The sequence below is a fragment of the Glycine max genome, chromosome 19, assembly GCF_000004515.6.
Source record: "Glycine max cultivar Williams 82 chromosome 19, Glycine_max_v4.0, whole genome shotgun sequence".
In the NCBI taxonomy this organism is placed as follows: Eukaryota; Viridiplantae; Streptophyta; class Magnoliopsida; order Fabales; family Fabaceae; genus Glycine; species Glycine max.
This window is the reverse complement of record NC_038255.2, coordinates 9,580,047-9,590,962: the sequence shown is the minus strand read 5'-3', so window position 1 is coordinate 9,590,962 and position 10,916 is coordinate 9,580,047. Positions and strand designations below refer to the sequence as shown.

The following is a 10,916-nucleotide window of genomic DNA, read 5'->3' as shown; positions in this document are numbered from 1 at the left end:
AAAATTAGGAAGAAGAACCTTTTTCTCAAAATAGTTGCTGCCTTTGCAAATTTTAAAATAATAAAAAAATCATAGATATTTTAGTCAAAAACATTGTTGGATGACATGGAATGTCTTCTTCTGCATATGTAAATTTGCCATAAGGACGTGCCACCTAGGCACTCAACAATTAATGAAAATGAAGGAGACTTGATGATAAAACTAAATTATTGGTACATTTATACAATTGTAGCTAAATTGATCATTTTCATAATATAGAGATGAAATTTATCATTTACCTATTTAAAAAACCTCTTATCTTTTTGTTTTCATTGTTTGAAAAACTCCTCTTATCTAATTTATCATTTTTACATATAATTTCAAATGTATATGATTAATTTTAAATAGAAGATCTAATTTATATTATATTTCATAATTAATTATACAAGTGAGAGAGGTATATATCTAAATTATTCTTGTATAAATAGGAAAATAAATGTTTAAAATGATTATAAAGAAAAAACATTTTTTAATTTTTGTTTTAAAATAATATTATTAATAAAGCATTTAAATGTCAACTTTTTTAAAACAATATAATTATAATAAAATTTATTTCATTTAATTTACTTTAAAAAAATAAAAAATTTGAATTTAAACAATATTAGTAAAATCATCGATCTTTGTCATTTTCTTATAATACACAATTTAAAAATTATCTTACTTTTAAGAATATAAATTATTAGAAATAGATTTAAATATAAAAATATTAAATATGTAATTTTATTTTATTTAACATTTATTATTTAATCTTATCAAATATTTTCAATTAAGTAACTTATAAACTTTTACTTCGCCTTTAACTTTTTAGTTCCTGGTTATAGTTTATAAGTTTTATCTAAATTTTAATTTTAATTTCAAATTAAAAAATAAAAAGCGGAGGATAAACTAAATATCCCACCTTGTAAAATTTGACACGAAAAAAATAAAATAAAAATTGGAAATTCCAATTCCGCTCTCGCTTTTCGATTTCGGATTTTGATAGCAACGTTGGAAGGAAAGGTGAGAGCAGAATCGTTGGAAGAATCTGGTATTGTGTCGTGGTTGTTGTTTTCGCGATCAAAACGATGTCGTCGCCGGACATTGTCTCGATATTGGATAACTCGAAGGAGCTCGATCGGGTTAGGAAAGAACAGGAGGATATTCTGTCGGAGATCAACAAGCTTCACAAGAAGCTTCAAGCAAGTAAGTTTCTCTCTCTCTTTTTCTATTCATTGTTATTATTATTTTTTATTTTTGGGTTTTTTCAATGCTGCATCTTCGTCCTGTTTGTGATCCTTCAGGTTTCATCGTGTTAATGTATGTTTGCAAATCAGGTGTTTCTTCTGTTTTTTTATCAGTTCTGGATAAATTGAAGTTAAAAACTAAGAAAAAAAAACTGTAGAGCGTGCTGGCTTTTTTTGTGTGTTTAATAATTTTTATTACCCTCTAAAGTGGCGCTATTTTTAAGTGATTTTTTTTTTCTGTTGAACTTACTTTTAGTTTTTGAATTTGACGAACTTGGATGCTAAAGTGTTTGTTTGTTCATATTTCATTTATGAAATAAATATAAAAAATTGATTTGCTTGTGTTGATTGCTAATAAGATAGAAAGATTGTAAAGGGAAGTGAATGAAAGAAAATTGTGTGATAAATATGATAGAAACTTGCTTACGGTAGTTTGGTTGTGGCAAGTGTGAAGAACATCAATAGAAGTGCTAGTGAGAAAAAAATGGATTAACCTAGCCTCTTGAAAAGGATAGAAGAATAACTAAGAAAAATGTTTGTCACCAAAACCTGAATTGCAAGTGGGACACTGCTTTTAAGGTGCTTTTATGCATTTGTGCAATGGAGCTTGATGGCGGCTGAGCAGAGGGATATGGAAGGGAACTAAAATGCCGCATCCATGCGTAAGCTAGTTTTGACACAAAGTAAGGGTATTGGAGAGAACATTGCATCCTTGGATATCCAGGACGATTTGAGTATTGCAGGATGAAGGTAGGTGGGCTAGTGCTTTTTGCACACTTAAAGGCTGAAGGCTCTCGAGTGAGGGAATTTGTACGAGATATGATACAAAACCATTCATGTATCTTTGCCTAACAAACAACTTAAATTTTTGAGATTGTTTGTTCACGACACTTTTGTCATTTTAGTGAAATTAACAAAATGGAACACTAAATATTATTAGTTGAAATTAAACCTCATAATTTTGAGATTCCCATTTGCTATAGTTTTCATGCTTTTGGATATGGAACTGGAAATATTTGAGTTAGTCAATCATTGGAAACCATGGACTACGCTCTAAATTGACAAAGTCAAAGACTCTTAGTACTTTCTAGACTGGAATGACTCTACTTGTTTCCATATCTGGGAAATATGATCTGATGTTCAGTTATTCTTATATTCTCTATTATTTATGTCTGTATTTTGTTGTTGATAGTTATTTTTGTCATTTTGATGCAGCTCCTGAAGTGGTTGAGAAGCCTGGGGATAACTCATTGGCAAGGCTGAAATTTTTGTATACTCAAGCAAAAGAACTTTCAGAAAGTGAAGCAAGGTATGTTTAATCTGTCTGTAGCTATGAAGCATTTTATATGAATTGCATTTTATTTTCTGATATGCTGAAAATTATAGCCATGGGTTTTGACATTATAGTAACTTGACATACTCTGTCCAGGCTAGGCATTCTATAGCATATGATTCTTGATATTGATTTTGGTTGCAGTATTTCCAACTTACTGATAAACCAAATTGATGCCCTACTGCCTACGGGTCCACAAGGGCAAACACGAAGAAGAATAGGTTTGTCTCAAATCTGTGACAAATATATTTGTCTTTCATTTGAAACATTATCACCTCTTTTACTTAAGCTTATACATTTAGCATTCATCCATAAAATAAATACTATCAACAGATCAGAATCTTTTAGTATGTTGCTCTCTTAATATTTCCTTCTTATTTGTGTTATATGTATTAACCAAAGGGACTAGGTATGATTGACCAACAACAATGTAGAACCAAAGCAAGTATCTAAAGCATTAGAGTTCTGCTTTTTCAGGGGAATGAAAGTAGGAAGCAAATAAAATGAGGAAGAAAAGGGGGGAGGAAAAAAAAATAATATGTCTGACAATCTTTGTGACAACACTACATGCCAAATTTCCATTGATTTGTTAGAGGATGTTGCATTTTTTTGGTTGTTTAAGATTTTTCTCTCCATCCATTTTTTTCTTTTCCAGGAAAAGGTAAAGTCTACTGCTTTGGATACTCATCAATATAGTTGACATCTCTGCTGCCATGTTGGTCAATCTTGTATAGTTCAGCTACATGAAGAAGAAAAACGGGGAGGGAGGGCATGCTAACGTGTAATTTTAAGTAAAACTTAAAATTCTGTTTTAATCGACTCTTTTATATTTACATTCATTCCTTCTCTACCTATATGGTGGAAGGAGAATGGAAATCAGTGCTGGGTATATCTACAGAAATCTTGATTTGGAGGTGCTGATTAGCCAAAACTTATAACTCATTAGCAAGAGTGCTTTTGCATCCTGCTGTTATTCCCAGCTAATTCATGGTGATGCATTGCTTCCCCAACAATGTGGTAATGTTTTGTACAACATTCAGTTGATAACGTGAAGCTATGCAAACATGAGAATCAAAATACATACAAATATGTGGAAGGGTTTATGGAGTATTTTGGTTGAAGCAAATAATTTTATTATGCTATTTGTTATTATTATGATTTCATTTCCTTTGGGATGTCAATTTTTATATACCTTGTGTAGCTGACAGTACTTGTGTTACAGAAGGTAATGAGCAGAAAAGGAAACGAGTGAAGACTGAGTCAGATATTTCAAGGCTAACTCCTAGTATGCGAGGTCAACTTGAGGCTTGTGCCAATCTTAAAGGTGAACAGGTATGCATTTGCACTCAAGTTTGATCAATACAAATCAGGAAAATTGAATGCTTTATTGCTTTTTATTAATAAGGTTTTTTTTCTGTCACATTATACTGCACATGTGTGCAGTACATTGCTTCTGATAAGCTTGTCTGGGTTAAACTGTTTCTGTTGCTTCATTTAAAGCTTACAACTGTTAGAAATTCAGTTATAGTTAGTTAATTGAACTGTTATGCAGTTGTAATTATGTTATTTATTTGGTAGTTAATAAAACTGAGATCTAACAGGTTCTATATATAAACATGAGAACCTCTCTCAAGGTTATGCATCAATTGTAATAACATTTTGACAGACATAGCTCTCTCTCGATGTACATTTTCAAAAACCTATTTTCTAATATTATTACATGAACCATCTCGAGTTCTATTCCATTAAGTTAATTTCTTGTCAATTCTCAGGTAGCAGCTAGGGTCACACCACGAAATGCCGATAAGGATGAATGGTTTGTCGTAAAAGTGATTCATTTTGATAAGGAATCAAAGGAGTAAGTATACATTTTGTAATTAAATAGTCATGTATTGAGTTCAAGCAATCAATAGAATGTGTTCTTTCATATGTATAGTATTAATTTGGGGGTAATTACTCAACTCCTCTATGGTTTTTGCTTGTTACACTAACACCATTGTTGTATGGGGAATTACATGCTTTACAATATCTACAAGGGGACTTTGTGCAAGGTTTGTACAGAATGTAGGGGAGGTATGTAATTTCTTATGCAACCAAGGGTATAGGGGTGTAAGAACAGTACTTAAAGTATAGGGCAGTAGTTTCCCAAATGAGAGGGATTTTGGGTGTAATAAGCATTAGGAGTATTTAGTGCAATTATGCCTATTTATTTTTCAAGAAAAGGTTATACCACATTCTTGCCTTAAAGACATTAACTATAATGAAGGGCATTATATTGTGAGTCTAGTTCTAACAAATGTATGTTTAGCCTATTCTATCTTAATGACTTGGAAATACACTTGCTAGTGATGTAATAAGGTTATTTTTTCAGAAAGGAAAAAGGAGTGTTAAGTCAAGAATTGAATATATTATATACTAGGTTACTACCACTCATATCTGGTCTGGTGAGTAAATTTGACCCATGCTTGCCTTGCTTAGGTCAACTTCAAGCTTGTTGTTTGGATTGAGTCTGCCTGACTGTGTCTTTACCTAACTAAATGAGTTTGTCATTTGACCAACTTTAAACTGTATGTATTAGTCAGATTTTTTGCTGTATAAGTTACTGTTGCTAGTGTATGGTTTGTAATCATTGACAGAAAGAGTAGTATCCATTTTGACATTAATCTTTTGTAATTGTCCTTGTCATTATTTTATTTGTTCTCCTGTGACATGATTTGACAGATTTGAAGTACTAGATGAGGAACCAGGTGATGATGAAGAAAGCAGTGGCCAAAGGTAACCTAACCTATTAGGAAATTTGTCATGTTTAATTATCTAGAGTGCTCATGTCATGTACTTGATTTACTTGAGGCGCTACTTTAAACTTAAATGGGAATTTCTTTCCACATGTCTTCCATTGTCACGCATTTGAATGACGTGTTTACTTTCATTTGTGTTCCTGCTGCATTCACAGACAATACAAGCTTCCCATGGCAAATATCATTCCTTTTCCCAAGAGTAATGATCCTTCTAGCGCTCAAGATTTCCCTCCTGGAAGACATGTTTTGGCGGTCTATCCAGGAACTACTGCACTTTATAAAGCAACAGTTGTTCAAGGCCATCGCAGAGTAATAATTCTCTCATTTTCCTTAGTAGAGTGAGATTACTTCTTGATTCTCTGACTTCCATCAATTTGTAGTATGTGAATCCTTGCTAGTTAGTATAACTTTTGTGACAATGACTTAATACTGACCAATATTATTTTGCATGTTCTGGGTTATTCTCCAACATTTCGCAATTGTGCAGAGGAAGACCGAGGAGTAAGTATACTCTGTTAAGGCTCCATGGAATGCTTGCTCAGTTCTAAATATTATTAATCACAGCCATAGAAAATCAAATGGCATCATGATTTGTTTTACTTTCTAAACCTTTGGTTTAATGGAAATAAAGGGGAGGGAAGTTAATTTTCTTTTTATTTTTGTTTTCTTAAATTTTAAATATTTTTTTAACTTAAAAAAGTAAATAAACAATAATATATGTTAAGAAAAGTAATTTAGTAAATTCTGAATTTTAAGTTGGTATAAAAACTTTGTATATAATTTATTTATTTATTTTGACACCCACTCATCCAAGTAAGCAAAAATAAATTTCATTACTTACCTTATTTTCATGTATCCAAACAGCACATCTTTTCTATTATATTTTCTTCTATCCTTTTTATTTCCGTGTTTCTTTCCTCCACAAGTATTTTCCTTTGTTCTTTGATAGAACACTGAAATTTGAGATTTAGGCACACTAATTGAATAGAAAATTACACCAGAAGCATGATAAAAAAAAAAAAAATTACACCAGAAGCTGTCCAAGAGTTTTAACGAACTCCCGTAAAGAATAATTGTGTCCAAAGAACTTCCAAATACTCTCCTCTGGACACACTCCTTTCCTAGATATTTTCTTTATAAATTTTACATGATAACTGCCCCAATAAAACTTAATAACTACCTTCCATCAGACCATACGTAAAATAACTTATCCTAAAATACGTAACTGAAGCTGATAAAACGATATACATGTTTAATCACATGTAACTGCTAATTTCTGCCAATAACTGTCTTAACTGTCCCTAATGTCATCATTCTTTCTGAATTTTTAAATGCTATTGAATGCACAAGCGAATTATTTGGTTGATATTTAAATAGGATTTAACATCCTTCTGTATAAATTTATGGAAGAAAAATGGGCCAGGCCTTCCCTCAACTTGTCCTGTCCATACTCCAAATCCAAAGTTGCATAATAAAGACAATTGAAGTGGGTATTAGGATCATGCAAGTTTGTGTTCATTGGAAATGATAGTGTTTGCACATCACTTCATGTTGATGCCACTTCTACTTGGGGTTTTAGAATCTTCCAACTTTCAGTAGGGTGTTAATGAATGTATTGGAGTATGTATCAGGATTGATGTAAAGTAAAACAACAAAAGAGATAACTGTGCTTTTGGAACTGGACCCTTTGTGTTTTCTTCTTCTTCAACTGTTCTGTTTGCCACTATGCTATGGTTGTTAACTCTCGAAAGTGTTTGGAACAGTTACGTGTTGGAATTTGATGATGATGAGGAAGATGGATCTTTACCACAAAGGACAGTGCCCTTCCACAAAGTGGTTCCTCTTCCAGAAGGACATCGCCAATGAGTGAGTTTAAGCTACTTATAGTTGTGTATAAAGTAGAAACTAGACTATTGCATATGTGCCACTTGTGTAATATGCTCCATGTGTTGTGGTTTGTAACTTGTAAGAATGACATTGCTACCTAATTTCAAACATGTAAGAATGACACTGCAGTTCAATTTCACGTTACCTAGAAATGATAAATATCCCTGGTTAGTCTCTAACAACTTTGTCGTACTTGCCCCAGTCTCGATTACTTATGAAAAATTAGCATTTAACGTTTTAAAAACTGATAAAAATTTCTTTTTAATCTGATTGTTATAGTCAAGATATGTAGTAAATTATAATCACCAAAAGTAAAAATCATAATCATCAGAGCAATTTGGAGCTGATCTAGATGGCAATTGGCAAAGAAGGTTGCTTAAATTCAAACACGGTTTATTGTACAAGGAACTATTGCTTATGAATAAAAAAGTATTCTTTGCTTTAAAAATTAGCATTTAGTGGTGAAATAAATTTTAACATAAATAAAAATGTATGGTATAAAAATGTGGGTTGCTTAACTATATTATAGAATTGGAGTAAAATGCAAGTGGATTGATTAAATGTGATGTGATATAATGGGGTCTACTTTGAACCCACTTAAGAACATGAAGCGGTTGCTTAAATAACATTATTAGAAATGCTCTTAATTTCTAAAATAACAATTGTTATCATCATTAGTTTTTATCCGTGCAATGTACAAATAAATCGTTTGTTTGTTTGCTATTGTATTAACTAATATAGTTCTTTAAACTAAAAAAAATTCAAGTTTTCTTATTCGATTATTTGTGTTGACATATAATAAGTAAAACACTGAAAAAATAATTCAAACTAATAAAATTAATATAACATGTGAAGATGAATGTATATCATTTATGATCCAATTATTTGAAATAAAAAAATAGTTATCCATTTTTGCAAGAGATTTTACTATGTAGTACCCCTGGTACTGATTAATTATTAATATAAATTATTTTTGCAGTTCAAAAAAAAAACTATGAAATAAACAATTAAATAATTAAATTCTTTTAATGATGATTAACAGAGTAATTTGTTAAATAATATTTAATGCAATTATTTGAATTAGTTGGCCGTTTTTTCAATAATGATAAAACTAAATAATTGAATTTTTTTTCGAATAGTGTCCGTTTTGAAATATTTAATAATTTATTAAAATTGTTCAAATCATGATCCTTAATATTCATTTTTTAAAATTATTGTTAAAGGAAATAAATACCATTTATGAGCAAGTTAACAAAAATAAAAATACTATATACAACTAGTTCAAACGAATTAATTTATTTTTGAATGTATATCATTTATGATCCCATTAAAGGAAATAAAAAAAATAAATAATAATTTCTTAACCATTGCTTAATGATAATATTTAATGCATTTATTTTAATAAGTTATCCGGTTTTTTTTTCAAATTAGGATATGAAATTAACAATAACAAAAAGCAACCGTGAAACTATTACAGTAAAACTCTCCTACCCCACACTCCCAAAACAAATACAATTTTACGTCACCTAAAACATCGTGGACAAGGCTCGATTGCCTTGGTAAAATTAATTTTAATAAAATCAAATCATTAAATCATTTAAATGTAATTGAAATATTTGCTTTCTATGAAAAATTATATTAAAATAAGACTTAAACACTCTCTTTTCATGACTTTAAATAGTGTTTAATGCGTTTATTTAAATTAATTTTTTGTTATTTAATAATTAATAATTTAATAAAATATGCTCGCGAATCTTAATTTTCAAAATAATTAAGATTATTTCTAAGAATCAATTTAATAATATTTTTATTGATATTAACAATTTCATTATATATATTCTTATGATAAAAAAAGCATAATTCCTTTAATGAATTTAATACAAATAATTGTCCATTTTTAAGTAATTATTAAATTAAGAATGTAATATATGCTCCAATCATGGCATTTGATTTTCATACTTAACTAAGGTTAAATTCCGTTTACCGTTGTGAAATTTTTTTTTTAATTCTTTCTAACAATCAATTACGATTAAATTATGAAAATGTATTTAAAATTGAAAACTTTAATAAGGTTGGTATTTATAATAAAATTACTGAAAAATCCACTAATTATTTCTGCTAGACCAGCATATTTTCCCAGCGAACTAGTAGTAACTTCTGTTATGAAATAACGGTTGTCATAAGAAACACACAATTTTTCATGTTCCTACTACAGTTAAGCGATCAATGAAAAATATAATTTATTGATCTCATTCATATTTAGAATTTTTATATATTTGAATGTTTATATTTTAAAATTAATTAGTAAATTTCTTTAAAAAATTGTTTTTTGAAAGAAAATTGTTATAAATTATTTTCATAAAATTTAAAAACTGTATTTGTTAGACCTTATGCAACATAAGTCAGGGAATCAGTCCATATTTAGAAACACATAATATTTTTCACATGCGATTCAAATTGATATTGTTGCAGTGAATCAAACGTCCAAAAATTACTGATAAAAAAAATGTCCAGAAATTTAGACGCTATTACATGTTTATGGAATATTATCATTTAAGAATTACTAATGAATAGGGTAATTTAACTAGGTAATATATTTTTTATAGGGAATTAATTTTTTTTTCATTAAAAGTAACTGTTTGGATATTTTAGTAAAAAAAATTCAAAATTTTAGAATTTTAAAAGGGATTTTATTTAGTTGAATGAATAGAATTTCAAATTCTATCTTTAAGAGAGAGTGAATTTCAAATTCTCAAATATACAAACGAACTTGAGACAGTCTTCAACCGCTTCGACGCCAACGGCGACGGCAACATCTCCGTCGACGAGCTCGACAGCGTGCTCCGGTTGCTCAGATCCGGCGTCTCTCTGGAGGACCTCCACCGCATCATGGAAGACCTCGACACCGACCGCGACGGCTTCATCAGCCTCATGGAGTTCGCCTCCTTCTGCCGCTCCGATGCCTTCGCCGACGGCGGATCCGGCGAGTTCCGCAACACTTTCAATCTCTACGACCGCGACAAAACGGCCTCATCTCCGTTGCGGAGCTCATTCAATAAATCTCGTGTTAACAGTTATTCCTCCAACAAACTCAACAACAAAAAAAAAAATCATCCCTTCTCTCCAAAACGACCAACCAAACGCAAAATGCACAACAACGATGAAGAAGCAGAAGCGCTCGGACCCTCAAAACGACGCCACTAACCCCTTCGAGGTTCTCACGGAGGAGCTAATGTTCGTGATCCTGGACTTCCTCGAAACGGCGCTGTTGGATAAAAAATCCTTCTCGCTGACGTGTAAGTGGTTTTACTCCCTTGAGGCAAAACACCGTCGTTTGCTTCGGCCATTACGGGCAAAGCACCTGCCAGCGCTCGCAGCCCGCTACTTGAGCGAAACGGAACTAGATCTCTCGCTGTGCCCGCACGTGGGAGACAACTTGTTGGCGCTCCTCACCGGCTTGTACGCGGCGACGCTGCGGCAGCTGGACCTGTTGCCGTCGCGATGGTTCATAGGGAGCGGACTTATGTGGATTAAAGGAATCCAAACACATAATTTTAAAAATAAAGGAATTTAAATTGAAGTATTTGAAATTCTCAAAATTTAAAATTCTTTAGAATTTTAAATTGTCTCGTCCAA

The 10,916-nt window shown here is 31.3% G+C and overlaps 1 protein-coding gene and 1 pseudogene across 3 annotated transcripts; both read left to right on the top strand.

Annotated features, from left to right (window-relative positions):
- Nucleotides 1-899: 899 nt before the first annotated feature.
- Nucleotides 900-7,414, top strand: LOC100526864 (SAGA-associated factor 29 homolog A). 3 transcript variants are annotated; one of them, XM_003553359.5, is made up of 10 exons: nucleotides 900-1,221; nucleotides 2,478-2,571; nucleotides 2,740-2,816; nucleotides 3,251-3,256; nucleotides 3,818-3,927; nucleotides 4,368-4,453; nucleotides 5,317-5,370; nucleotides 5,549-5,702; nucleotides 5,881-5,894; nucleotides 7,157-7,414. In XM_003553359.5, the coding sequence occupies exons 1-10, from the start codon at nucleotides 1,104-1,106 to the stop codon at nucleotides 7,257-7,259; spliced, it is 816 nt and encodes a 271-aa protein (XP_003553407.1). In that variant the 5' UTR covers nucleotides 900-1,103; the 3' UTR covers nucleotides 7,260-7,414. The 3 variants fall into 3 exon arrangements, with proteins under 3 accessions (XP_003553407.1, XP_014627608.1, XP_014627609.1); XM_014772122.3 differs by having other exon boundaries at nucleotides 932-1,221; nucleotides 3,821-3,927; XM_014772123.3 differs by lacking the exon at nucleotides 3,251-3,256 and having other exon boundaries at nucleotides 933-1,221.
- A 441-nt stretch (nucleotides 7,415-7,855) lies between these two features.
- LOC100820529 (calcium-binding allergen Ole e 8-like) lies at nucleotides 7,856-10,339 on the top strand (annotated as a pseudogene).
- Nucleotides 10,340-10,916: the final 577 nt, after the last annotated feature.

Excerpts from the sequence above, each read along its gene's own strand:
- LOC100526864 (XM_003553359.5), top strand. The coding sequence starts at position 1,104 with ATGTCGTCGCCGGACATTGTCTCGATATTGGATAACTCGAAGGAGCTC. Across the intron at positions 2,572-2,739 it reads CTTTCAGAAAGTGAAGCAAG|TATTTCCAACTTACTGATAA; the intron begins GTATGTTTAATC and ends TTTTGGTTGCAG. Across the intron at positions 3,928-4,367 it reads CCAATCTTAAAGGTGAACAG|GTAGCAGCTAGGGTCACACC; the intron begins GTATGCATTTGC and ends GTCAATTCTCAG.